General features: G+C 42.4%; 1 protein-coding gene across 1 annotated transcript; it reads right to left on the bottom strand.

Moving 5' to 3' along the window:
* Positions 1–4,636: 4,636 nt before the first annotated feature.
* On the bottom strand, positions 4,637–5,436 carry LOC114927943 (uncharacterized). Its single transcript, XM_029299014.2, has 3 exons — positions 5,152–5,436; positions 4,817–4,963; positions 4,637–4,730 (listed from the first exon to the last, which is right to left on the bottom strand). The coding sequence occupies exons 1-3, from the start codon at positions 5,364–5,366 to the stop codon at positions 4,715–4,717; spliced, it is 378 nt and encodes a 125-aa protein (XP_029154847.1). The 5' UTR covers positions 5,367–5,436; the 3' UTR covers positions 4,637–4,714.
* Positions 5,437–14,350: the final 8,914 nt, after the last annotated feature.

The following is a 14,350-nucleotide window of genomic DNA, read 5'->3' on the forward strand; positions in this document are numbered from 1 at the left end:
CGCTTTAGACAAAAATGAATACATAAATAAAATAAAAAACATGCTACAAGATGACAGCACATACGTTTTGTTAATAAAGATCCGACTAAAAAATTAACCACTAGCCTACGAGACCTATTACTTAAATGGAAAAATAAAAAATACATTTCTGTACAAACTTATAAATCTCTACTATTTACTGACGGCATTCTTGCAAGAGCATACGGTCTCCCGAAGATCCATAAAAATAATTGTCTATTCAGAATTATAGTCTCCTCAATTAATAGTCCACTCTACTATCTCGCTCTATTTCTACATAAAATTATGAAAAACAGCTTTCCAAAAGCTAACAGCCATATAGAAAATAGCTACGAACTGGTCAACAAAATTAAAGATCTTAATATTGACAATGATTTTAAACTAATATCTTTAGATGTTGTTTCTCTTTTTACGAATATTCCAATCGAACTGGCATTAAAAAGTGTCTCTGATAGATGGCAATATTTGGCTGAGAATTGCGACATTCCGAAATCAGAATTTATGACAGGATTAAACTTAGTTTTAAATTCATCATTTTTCACTTTTAACAATAGTTTTTACCGACAATCGTATGGCACTCCTATGGGATCGCCACTTTCACCTATTATAGCAGACATAGTACTTCAGAACATTGAAAAACAAGCGCTCAATTTTTTAACATTTACACCACCTATTTATTTTAGATACGTAGATGACGTTATATGTGCTGTTCCATCTCATCAAATTCAACAAACTTTAGACATTTTTAACTCTTTTCACAATAGAATTCAGTTTACATTGGAATATAACAATAATAATAGCCTGGACTTTCTCGATGTCACGCTCATTTTAGAAAATAATTCTATTAAGACTGATTGGTACCATAAATCAACTTTCTCTGGTAGATATTTACATTACTTTTCACAACATCCTCCTTGTCAAAAAAGAGGAACAATAATTGGATTGGTTAACAAAGCATTTTTATTATCGCATCCAATTTTCCATACCAAGAACTTAAAGCTGATAATTGATATATTAATTAATAATGGCTACCCTACTAAATTAATTTTTCAAACCATAAACCATCGTTTAAAATTACTGATTAATAAAAACAACAACATTAACAATAGTATTTCTACTCTAAAATCACCTAATTCTTATTTTACCATTCCATATCTACCAACCATATCTGAACAATTTAAAAATATCACAAAGAATCTTAATACGAAACTCTCTTACTTTAGTTTAAATAAGTTAAGCAAACACATTAAAGTACATAAAGATAAAGTTCCAATTTTTTCCAATACCAATGTTGTTTATAGAATTAAATGTGCTGACTGTAATGCATCATATGTGGGCCAAACGGGACGTAAATTAAGTACTAGGATTTCGGAACATAAACTTGACATTAATAAAAATACAATAAATAAATCTGTTATAACTAACCATAGGCTCGATTTCAACCACGAATTTAAATGGAATGAAGTAAAAATTCTTGATAAAGAAAGTTTCCTCGGAAAAAGATTAATCTCCGAGATGATTTACATTAAAAAACAAACAAATAGTTTGAACTTGCAAACGGACACATAATGACCTGACACATATTTAGACAGTATTGACAAACTACCGAAACTCTGAAAATAGATACACAAATATAAGTTAACACCGCTCATTTTTCACCTTTCGATCACTTTGTCTGTGACATTATAAGTGTGCGGACCTCAAGAATCGATGTTCCTCCTACACTACTGCTTTTACGGTGCAATCTAATCATATGTAAAGTCTACAAACTTCTTAATTTTCGTACAACCTATTAAGCTTAAATAAATCAATAAATATCGAATAATATTATAGGATCCAAATCATTATGTGTCTATCGGGTCTAATAACCGGAGTAGAAACACAATTTAAGATTTTGAACCATTACATTATTACTATGTTGGAGGAATATCGCTTTTCTGCATTTTTACATCATGTTCTCTTTCTTTCTTACGATAATAATTGTTAATCATTATTGTATTTTAATGCGTTACATACTTTATGACGTTTTTTACTATACTTGATTTATATATTACCGTTATGACACCGTTTATTATTTATTAAATTCAAAATTTAATCAGCGTTGATAATGGTCAAAATATTGACCGAAACGTTCGCTTTATATTTGTATTTAAAGAGTACTTATGTTTAATTCTTTTTTGTCACCTTTTATTGTAATTTATTAGTAAACATTATATTAAAGAATACTATTTTTATATATGACTTTCTGTCTAACATAATTAAAATTTTTTTATTTTTACTGCTCTTAACGACCTTTTATCAAATTTATTAGAATTTAATAAGAGCCTTGACTTACTACGATTTAATTTTAATTTTATTTTTTAATTAACCAAGAAAGTTATATAAAATAATTTTTTAATTTCCAACATCCTACAAAAAATAATATTAAAAATTTGCAATAATTAAAAAATAAAAAATAAAAAAATTTTAAAAATATATAGAAATTAAAAATTAAAAAAAAATAAAAAAATAAAATTTTTTTTTTAAATTAAAAAATTAAAACACGTAGCACTGCTAAACTTTAATTGAAGGACATTCAAGCAAAGAAATACATTAATTTTGACATATTGTTTGTTTAATTACGCAGTGCTAAGTTTTTTTACATTCACATGCGCCTGGCGCCCAACTTTACCGTGAGTTAATGAACGCCCCTAAGTGCGAATAATTAACTCTTCTGATACCGATTTTTATCGTTTTATTAGTTAAACTTGGACAATCTTTAAATTGAACGCTCCCCTGTCCGAACTTGGCGTTTCGGCACAGGAAAAGACGTTGCAAAACCTTGGGTTGAACCAATAGTTACAGCTGGAAGTAGCGTTAATACTTCTGCTAATATTAATGATACTACAAATAATACAGAGAACAATGACGCAATAAAATCAGGTAAACACATAATTACATTACATCTAAAATATATAAAGAAAAATAAATAAAATATTTGCACTTATATATACATTTTTGTTTTATATTTTCTATTAAAATATTTTGTAGTACATGCATTTTTTAATTTTTTCTATTTATTAATTTCTTAATTATTTTTTTATTTGCATTGCCAAAGAAACGAAAAATTCAAAACGCAGTAGAAGATTATTTAGAAAAATCTTTAGAAATGAAAGCAGAAAAAGAGATAAATGCTAAAAAAAGACATGAAGAAAAAATGACTCGTCTAACAAGTATTGAAAATTTAATAACAGAAATACTTAAAAAGTAATAACTTTTATATAATTAATATTTTATTGGTTCTTATAAAAATATATAAGACTGTTATGTGTATTCTTAAAATATATAAGACTGTTATGTGCATATAAGACTGTTATGTCACTTTAATATACAATTATGATGAGTTTAATTTTATTTTAAATAATGTAAAAAAAATTGTGATAGTTTCTTTAATAAAGTTTATTGTACATACAAATTAAATTGTGTATGTAAATTAATTGTGTATGTGGATAGATCCCGTAAAGTATTTATGCGTGCATTTATCTATAGTATATGTATTGTAAAAGCTCTAGTATTATTTAAAAATAATAGAAATAGGATCACGGAAAGAACGTAGGAAAGTACTCTCTTGCTTTCCTATGTTATTCCTTGTTCCTGTTATTTTTTATTGTGCAAAAGCTTTTTACTCAGCTTCCTTATGATTGTATGCATGTGTGTGTAAATATATACATAATCTTATCTATTTTTTAATTGTATATTATATGGTATAAGGATCTAAAAATATAAAGATAATATAAGAAAAAAAATGTTTTATAACTTCATACAACTTTATTCAAAATAATTTTCATTTTGCAAATGATATACAATAGCGTTACGTTTCTCAATACCTTCTTCTCGTATAATTTGAGGTATATTTTCGATTTCATATTGTACAGGTTCATTTGGCTGTACAATAATTGGAATATCATCAATGTAATCATTTCGTATTAAGCAAATATTATGTAAAACACAACAAGCACAAATATATTTAGGTATCAAATCAGTTCTTCTCATAGGTAATATATCCAAAAGACTTCGAAATCTTCCTTTTAACAAGCCTATTGTTCTTTTTACCATCATTCTCGCTTCAGACAAACAAGTATTATATAATATTTTACTTGTGCATCTGTTAAATGTCCATTATCTTTAAACGGAACCATTATATATTTTTGGATGCCGTATGCGGCATCACCTAATAAATGGCTATTCTCTGGGAAGTTTTCTGCGGTACACATGTCTTCAAAGCCAGATAATCTAAAAACTCTCATGTCATGCACTGACCCTACTTGTCCTGCATAAACATAAGTGATTTTTAATTCATTATCACATATTATCTAAAAAAAAAGAGGAAATAATATTATTATTACATATGTCTGCAGAATTTTTATTCATAAAAAAATATAATTTAACATTTTTACAAAAATACCTGTGTCTGTATAGAGTGATAGCCTTTTCTATTTATGTAAACTTCTGGATGTAATTTCGGTGCTGCAATTTTTATATGAGTACCGTCTATCGCTCCTATCACTTTTGGAAATTTGTATTTGTTTTTAACATGTGTCCAAATATTTTCTGCTCTTACTCTGTCTGGCCATGTAATGAATGTATGAAGATGTGAATATAATGCATTCACAACTTTGTGAACACATCTCCAAGCCGTTGCTTTTCCGACATTGAATCAATCAGCAACACATCTATAGAGTTAATAAATAAATGCTAAATATTAATATAAATTATAAATGTTATAAATTAAATGCTAATGTCATTCAATAAAACTTACCTATACGAATTGGGAGTTGCCATCATCCATATTGCCAAGAGTAATGTCTTCTCTGGTGGAATAGTATGCCTCCCACATTCTTCAGACTGTTTCAATAATTGCGGAGTTAACAGCTCCAATAAAAAAGTAAATGTTGGTCGACTAAGGCTATGGAAAAACATTAAAATATAACATTTTCTATTTAAATTAAACGTTATATAGTTTATTATGAATTATTATTTGTTATTATTAATTAATAAAAAACATAGTAAAAATATTTTATCTATTGTTTATTGCATAAATTAATAATAACAAGCAATTAATAATAATTTATTTTTATTAAATAAATAACTTACCGAAAATGGCTTTTAAAAACATTGCCAGTATAATGCCACACTACATTTTCAACATAATTTTGGCACCGTACTTTAGGTACACGTTTTACATTATTTTTCACTAATAAATTTAATACTTCTGCCGAATCTGAATCATCGTTTGATGATTCATCAGATTCAGCTATTAAATTTATATTTGTTGCAATCAAAAATATTTTCTGATCATTTCTCTCCATTTTATAGATTAATCTGTTGTTTACTTTTGTGTTCACTGCCAGCACTGAAAGTAATGTTCCATTTTAGACATCGTATACGCATTTACAGCACGCTCACAACCATAAAACGCTGTTGATAGCATACTTTTATGACGTCACGCTCACGGCACTGGCAGTGAATTTTGGAACATACCCTTAATAAAGGTAACATTTCATGAGCAGTGAAAAGCAGCAGCATTCTGGAAAGTAACTAGATTCGATGACGTACTTCCGGCGCAAGTTTTTGCTGTTTGAAGTTCATCCTGTTGAACAGCAAAGCAGTAAAAGCGCTAAATAGTTATATGCATATGGACATATATTCGAAAGTATGGAACCTCCAGAGGTAAGTTTGTATTAACTATAATATAAAAATATACTATATTATAAAAATAATTGTAAGTTGTAACGGGGCTCCTTTCCCGACGCCACGGATCGGCTCGTCGGTGCCAGGATTCGGGAAGAGGGGGAGACTCAGGTTCGCAATAACCACGCCAATCGTTCTGGTAAAAACAGAGTTTATTGAAGCCGCCCTTCAAGAGTTGGCTTATTATCTAGTCTACGCGTACAGAGGGGAATCGCAGGAAGTGCGGACCGCGACCAACTTATACGGACGCGGACACGATTTATAACTAAGGAATACAAGTAATGCAACGGACGAAGCGTGACCAAATCATACGGACATGGACACGACTTATAACTAAGGTTTACAAATAATAACGCGACGGACGAAAACGCGACCAAATCATACGGACGCGGACACGACTTATAACCAAGGTTTGCAAATAATAACGCGACGGTCGGCGGCACGGCGGTGGAGGGTGCCGGTGGACGCGTGGTCGATCGGCACGCGGCGTCTGATGGCGCCGACCGAGGTGTGCCGGTCGGGGGTTGGCGCGACTTTGTAGCTGGTCGCCCGGCGGTGCTCAATGCTGGCTGGCCTCCCGCTCCAGGAGGCATCGGTCGCCGCACGGTGGCCGTTAACCCGGCCGTGGAGGGCGCCGGTTGGCGCGCGGTGGCATGATGCGTTGATCGATGTGTTGGTCGTGATGGTGGTCGGGCTGGGCGGCGTGCGTCGGTCGGTGTCGTTGTAGGCTTGGTGGCGGCGGCGATGGTGATGACGGCGGAGGCTGGCGAGTCCGAGAGGACCGGTGGTCGTCGGCGGTGGCTCGGAGGTGGCGGGGGTATTGCGAGAAACGCCATTTTCCGGCTCCGTTGTTCCACGTCGGACCGTTGGATGTAGGTCCCCACCCGAGGCACCGGCCGGTCGGTTCGTCCGGAGACGGACGGGTTGTTTCGTCCGGAAACGGACGGGTTGTTTCGTCCGGAAACGGACGGGTTGTTTCGTCCGGAAACGGACGGATTGTCTCGCCCGGAATCGGACGGTTGGTCTCCTTGACACTGGTCAGTTTTTGTGCTTCCCATCGTGGCGAGGATAGACTCGGGGCTGAGAGCGCCCGTCTTTTATACCTCTCCGGAGTATAGCGCGGACCGTGGAGAGTGCCGCTCTCGGTGTTCGGCCGGACAGCCACACGAAAAAAAAGCGCGGACCATGAAGAGTGCCGCTCTCGGTGCTCGGTCGGGAAATCGCGAACGTGTAGCGAAAAAGCGCGGACCCTGACGAGTGCCGCTCTCGGTGTTCGGTCGGGAGCTCGCGAACGTGTAGCGAAAAAGCGCGGACCCTGACGAGTGCCGCTCTCGGTGTTCGGCCGGACAGCCACACGAAAAGAAAGCGCGGACCCTGAAGAGTGCCGCTCTCGGTGCTCGGTCGGGGAATCGCGAACGTGTAGCGGAAGAGCGCGGGCCATGAAGAGTGCCCTCCTACGGTTCGTCCGCGGGCGGCGGTTCTGAGGCTGGCTTCAAATCTCGGACGTGGACATGTCGGTGCCACCGACCTCGGTCGTCCTTCAGGTCCATGATGACGGGGGAGATGATGCGGCCAACCGTCATCGGGCCACCAAATCTTGGTGCCAGCTTGGCATTAAAGCCCCGCTCTTTGTTCGATAGCGGGTGTTCCTTCTTCCACACCCGGTCCCCAATTTTTGGACGCCAGTCACGCCTGCGCAAGTCGTAATTTCGCTGCTGGTGTTGGAACGCGCGAGCCAGGTTGATCCTGACAATTTCGTAGGCGTCTTCGAGGCGGCGTCGGACTGCTCCGGGGGCGGCGTTGGCGGTTGCCGGACGTCGGTTGTCAGGGTACGGCGACTGTAGCTCTCGGCCGTATATCAGGAAGGCCGGGGTATATCCCGTGGATTCTTGCCGCGCGGTATTGAAAGCAAACTGGAGCTGGGGGATGTGCTCATCCCAGCGGCGGTGCCGGCCCTCCACGTATTGCGCCACCATAGTTTTTATGGTGCGGTTGGCTCTCTCGACCGGGTTGCACTGTGGGGCGTAGGCGGGAGCGGTCTGGTGATTGATCCCGAAGGATCTTAACAACCCTTCGAGCTGGTGCGATCGCAACTGAGTCCCGTTATCAGAGATGATGGTGTCCGGGCAACCATGGCGATATATTATGCGCCCGGCGACTTCTCGTGTGACGTTGGCGGCGGTGGCCTGGCGGAGTGGTGTCATCTCCACCCACTTTGAGAACCGATCCTGCATGGTTAGCAGCCAGGTATGCCCACTGGTCGACCGTGGCAATGGTCCGACCAGGTCAATCGAGACTTGTTGCCACGGATGCGTGACATTGGTGGCCCGAAGTTTCCCGGCTGGCAGGGTTTGTGCGGCTTTATGGGTGGCGCAGTTCCGGCAGTCACGGACGTATCGAGTGACGTCGCGGAACATTCCTGGCCAATAATATAAGCGGGCCACCCGTGCGATGGTCTTTGTGATTCCGAAGTGTCCGGCGGTCGGGTCGTCATGTAGCCGGCGTAGTATTTCCGCGCGTTGGGGCCTCGGGACGCATTGCTTCCATTGCTCCTCACTGGGCGAGTCGTGAAAGTTGAGATCGTGCAGCAAGTGCCAAAATAGCCGGTAGTCCGCATGGTCGGCCGGGTGTTGTTGCACCTCGCGATACATGCGACGGTACCACCGACAATCTGGGGCGGTCTGGAGGACACAGGCCTCGGGTTGACGGGAGAGAGCGTCGGCTACGATGTTCAGTTTTCCTTTTCTATATTGAATCTCGTAATCGTACTGCTGGAGCTCGAACACCCATCTCCCTAGGCGGCCGGTGGGAGCCTCCAAACGTTGCAACCATCGGAGCGACTGGTGATCGGTGACAACCGTGAAGTGATAGCCCTCTAGATAGTCGCGCATTCGGCGAATTCCCCAAACCACCGCCAGGCACTCCAATTCTGTAGCGCTGTAGTTTCTTTCGGCGTTATTTAGGGTGCGACTGGCGTAGGCAATGACGCGTTCGCCTTCGGGCAGTTCTTGGGTGAGTACAGCCCCGAGCCCGCAAGCGCTGGCGTCGGTCTGGAGGGTAAACGGTCGGCTGAAGTCGGGACAGGCCAGAACCGGCGCGGTGGTGAGTGCCCGCTTCAGCTCGTCGAACGCCTTCTCTTCCTCCGGCCCCCAAGTAAAGCGTGCCCTTTTATGGGTCAGGCGTGTCAATGGTGCGGCGGTGGCGGAAAAGTCTGGTACAAAGCGACGGTACCAGGAGGCGGCTCCAAGGAATTGGCGCACTTGACGGACAGTGGTAGGTGTTGTCCAGGCGGCCACTGCACTGACCTTATCTGGGTCAGTTCGAATGCCGTCTTTGTCCACTATATGCCCCAAGTATTTAAGGCGACTGCAACAGAAGTGGCACTTCTGTGGGTTGAGGCGGAGGCGCGCTTGTCGTAGCCGTCTGAAGACTTCGGCCAGGTGTTCCATATGAGCCTCTAATGAAGGACTGACTACGATGATGTCGTCGAGATAGACCAATACATTGGGCTCCAATTCTGGGCCGAGGACGCTGTCCAGCAACCGCTGGAACGTGGCCGGTGCTGAGTGCAACCCAAAGGGCATGACTCTAAATTGATAGAGTCCTCGCCCGGGAATCGTAAAGGCGGTGGCGGGCGGCTGGCCGAGTCTAGTGGCACCTGCCAATATCCGTCTTTCAAGTCCAATGTAGATAGATACTGGGCCCCACGGAGCTTGTCGAGCGTAGCGAGGATGTGCGGCAGTGGGTAGGCGTCCTTATCAGAAGCTTGGTTCAGTTTGCGGTAATCAACGCAGAACCGGTGGCCCCCATCTTTCTTTTTTACGAGGACCACGGGGGAACTCCAGGCACTGCCGGAGGGCTCGATCACCCCGGCGTCTAGCATCTTGTTAACCTCGCTATCGATGACGGCTTGCATGGCTGGATTACGCGGTCGGTACCGCTGTTTTATCGGGGCCCCGGGTCGTAGTCTGATCCGGTGTTCGGCGCGGTCGGTGGGTCCCCGCACGGATTCGAATAACCGAAGCTCGGTGTCCAGAAACTGCCGGAAGCGCTGGTCCTCTTCGGGCGAACGTGGAGAGATCCCGGCTGATAATCGGCCGTGGATAGTTGCCAAATAGATTGGGGCCGTCTCTTTTGGCCGATCGGGTGGCGGAGGCGGCAGGGTGAGGCGTAATCGAGCCCACAGGTCGACCCCGATGAGGACCTCGCTGCTAAGGTTATCCAAGACCTGGAAACGGTGGCGGACAGAGCGAGGGCCGATCCGGAGGGCGAGTCGGACTGAGCCGGAGGTGGATGCCCTGGAGCCGTCGGCCAGGTTGACCGGTTCTTCGGATGGCTGGATCTGGAGGCCGTGTTCGGACAGACGGTCGGCCATGGTGGCGTTTATGAAGGACACCTCCGATCCGGAATCGAGAAGCGCCCAGGCGGTGAGTTGGCGGATCCGGACTAATAGGTGCGGCCGTGGCGTGTACTCTAACTGGACGCGGGTCGGGCGGTGGCCTCCTCGGTTCCGACCCGCTGGCCGTTTCCCGCCGGAGGATGGCAGTCCCGTGTTAGAACGCCATCCTTCCCGCACTGTGAACAGAACTTTCGTGCTGGGCGGCGGCAATCGAGTCGGGTGTGTCCTCGCTGCTTGCACCGCCAGCAGCAGTTCGAGCGGTCATATGTGGCTGCAGCGAGATTTGCCTCGGTAGATCTGGAGACCTCGCGACGTTGTTCCTGACGGCGCCGGTGGATCTCCTCCCACTCAGCGGCGCGGCTACATAGTTCGGAGACGGTGTGCAGCTCGTCTAGCCGAATGTATAGCTGGAGCTCTGGGTCAGCGTTTTCGTACAGCTGTTCGAGCTGGTCCCTGCGGGTGTAACCGCCGGCCCGACGCATCATGGTTTGCACGGCGGTGGCGTATCGAGTAAAAGCCTCCCCTGGCTTTTGTCGCCGGCCTTGTATTTCTCGCCGCAATTGTCGCTTATACCCGGGCGACAGGTATTGGGCGAGGAAATCTTTTCGGAATTCGGTCCAGGTGGACCACTGTTCTCTGGTGTTCCTCCACCACAGGAGGGCCTCGCCTTTTAGCAGCTCGGCTAGCCCGATTAAGAGATGGTGGTCTTCCAGACCATAGGCCACACTGAGTTCCTCTAGATGCTCGAGGAACGCGAGGGGGTCTTTACCCTCGAAATGGCAGCCCCACTTGCGTATCTGGTTAAGGGCCTTCGCCGGGTCGGCTTCGGGTGGTTCGGGGGTTCTTCGTGCACTCCGGTAACGGTCTTCGCGGCTGGGTACTTGGAGTGTTACGGACGCTCCGGTGTCGGCGTGGGTAGCCATCACGTGGTTTCTGATGCGGCGGCGGAGGTCGACTAATCTCCCTTCCGGGTCGAGGTCGCGGTCGGCAAGATAACGGGCGGCTTTCTCTTTGTCTAGGTGGTAAATCCACCCAAGCATATGGATTGCGAACCGGAGTCTCAGACGGTCGAGTCAGGTCCCTGTTCGGGCGCCATGTAACGGGGCTCCTTTCCCGACGCCACGGATCGGTTCGTCGGTGCCAGGATTCGGGAAGAGGGGGAGACTCAGGTTCGCAATAACCACGTCAATCGTTCTGGTAAAAACAGAGTTTATTGAAGCCGCCCTTCAAGAGTTGGCTTATTATCTAGTCTACGCGTACAGAGGGGAATCGCAGGAAGTGCGGACCGCGACCAACTTATACGGACGCGGACACGATTTATAACTAAGGAATACAAGTAATGCAACGGACGAAGCGTGACCAAATCATACGGACATGGACACGACTTATAACTAAGGTTTACAAATAATAACGCGACGGACGAAAACGCGACCAAATCATACGGACGCGGGCACGACTTATAACCAAGGTTTACAAATAATAACGCGACGGGTGAAACGCGACCAAATCATACGGACGCGGACACGACTTATAACTAAGATAGTAGCGCGGCGGACGAAATTTACCCAACGCGGCGTGGATACGAGCGCCCTGAAAAGGGCGAGCTCCGTAAACCGCCTTGGATTCGGGCGCCCTGAGAAGGGCGAGCTCCGCAAGATGTCGGTGGCTCTCGGAGGATCCGGTGACCGAGGAAACTCGGCCTTCCCGACGAGAACGCTCGTCGACCGGGGTGATGTTCGGAGTGGATCCGGTGCCCGAGGACGCTCGGCCTGCCCGACGAGAACGCTCGTCGACCGGGGTGATGTTCGGAGAGGATCCGGAGACCGAGAATGCTCGGCCTACCCGACGAGAACGCTCGTCGACCGGGGTGATGTTCGGAGAGGATTCGGAGACCGAGAATGCTCGGCCTGCCCGACGAGAACGCTCGTCGACCGGGGTGCTGTTCGGAGAGGATCCGGTGACCGAGAATGCTCGGCCTGCCCGACGAGAACGCTCGTCGACCGGGGTGATGTTCGGAGAGGATCCGGTGACCGAGAACGCTCGTCGCCCGGGATGGTTAGGAGGTGAGGAGTGGTCCTTGAGTACGCTCAAGAGACCAGGACGGGACTGGTCTCGAAGTCTCGGCTGCGCCGCTTTATATACCCGTCGGTCAGCCCCCTCCAACTAGCTTGGAGTGGGGTCGGTTCGGTCGGGTGGGGCGAAAAGGCAAATTCCCACGTGTTCGACGTGTGGTGGCCCCGACAGGGGCCGTTTATATGAGCGCGGGCGGACGGTCGGCCTCGCGCTTGCGCGGCTTCTAGTGACGACCAAAACGGGTCGTCACAAAGTTAATAATAGTTAGATAATAATTAGTAATAATAGATACATAGATAAATAGATATATTGTTTTATTATTAAAAATTAATTCAGACGAAATCTATACCCACACGGAACAAAACATCCAATGGACGTCCATATAACCTCCATACCTCCATGCGACCTCTACCTCCACGGTGGACAACAGATGGATTTCTAATAGATATCCATACTATCTCCACAATAGATATCGTCTACAAATTCATCATGGATGTACATTAGACATCTATTATGGATATATGATAGATTTATACATCCTTGCATTGAATAAAATAAAAATTAAGTTTTATTTAAAATTCTTATTTCTGAGAATGTTTTAAAAAATATTGAAAAATTTGTAATTATATATATATTATTCAATTTTCAACTTATATATACGTAACATTTATTAAAACAGTTTTTAATAATATACTTACATAATAATACAATAGTAATAGCAAGATTAACAAATTGTATGAATCAAAACTTTTTAGATTAAACTGTAATATTTATAAAATTTATTATTAAATATAAAAAATTTTTAATTTTTTAATTAAAAATAGAAAGTATTGAATTTGAAATGACTTTAAATCTTGCAAAAAATACATTAGCTAGTTTTTAATAAAATTACTGTTACAAGTACGCAAATAAATAAATAATGATTAAAAAACATTCAACAATTTAGAAATTAATTCAATAAATAAATATCTCCTAATAATTAATGAAAATTAACGTAGACAATTTTTTTATAATAGAATATATATTTTTATTGATAACGTTTATAAATAAAAGTATAATTATATAATACAATATGTTAATATAAAATTACTACAAGTGTATTTTCAATATATATATAAATTTTTTTGCGACCTTTATTACATAACTCCTAGAATGACAAAGAAAGATAACATACCGAATTTACAAAAGGAAGACTTTTCTCGCTTGATTTTCGGTCTCAATACAAAAACAATGTTCCCAGATTATACATATATATATTTTTTTTCCGATGAGTAACGCGAGGACATTATCTTATAATTAGACAAATTAGGTCGATAAAATAATATATAGATACAAATATTTGTATAGTAATGCTAATTGTAATGATGACAAACATGAACGCTTATTCTCTTATGAAAAATTTTCGTATACGAAGATGACGCTGAACGAAAATTGTGTGTTGTGTGTTGTGTGTGTGTGTGTGTGTGTGTGCGTGTGCGTGCGTGCGTGTATGTGTGTATGTGAGATTGGTATATACTTTTACACAGTTAAAAATATATACCAATCAGAGGGATCGCGCAGCATCATTTTCGCATACGAAAAATTTTCTCGCTCCATTTTCGGTTTCTACGAAAAAAATCTTTCCAGATTATACATATATTAATATATTTTACCCGAGTAACGCGAGGACGTCTTATAATTAGACAAATTAGGTCGGTAAAACAATATATATATATTAAAGATACAATTATGTGTATAGTAATGCTAATTGTAATTATACTGACAAACATGAACGCTTATTCTCATATAAAAAAGTTTCATATGCGAAGGTGACGTTGTACGAATATTGCGTGCGTGCGTGCGTGCGTGTGTATGTGTGTATATAAAATAAAATATATGTATAATATATATGTGTAAATATATGTATAAAATATATAATACAATATGTTAAATATAAGAGATATAAGAGAGTTGTAAAATCTCTTACACATATATATACATACATATATTTAATGAAGAAAATATATATACATTGAATGCGTGTGTGTGTATGTATATACACACACACGCGCGGGCGCGCGCAATGAAAATGCTTATAACGTTACGTTTTGCAGGAGGACATGGAGCAGGTGGCAAATTTACACCAGACTC

Source organism: Nylanderia fulva, unplaced genomic scaffold (genome assembly GCF_048542155.1).
Source record: "Nylanderia fulva isolate GAGA-0341 unplaced genomic scaffold, ASM4854215v1 Scaffold385, whole genome shotgun sequence".
NCBI classification, from domain to species: domain Eukaryota; kingdom Metazoa; phylum Arthropoda; class Insecta; order Hymenoptera; family Formicidae; genus Nylanderia; species Nylanderia fulva.

Bases quoted from the DNA above. Each gene is read 5' to 3' on its own strand.
- LOC114927943 (XM_029299014.2), bottom strand. From the start codon at position 5,366: ATGGAGAGAAATGATCAGAAAATATTTTTGATTGCAACAAATATAAAT. The intron at 4,964-5,151 runs GTAAGTTATTTA...GTTTTTCCATAG, and splicing joins GTTTTTAAAAGCCATTTTCG to CCTTAGTCGACCAACATTTA.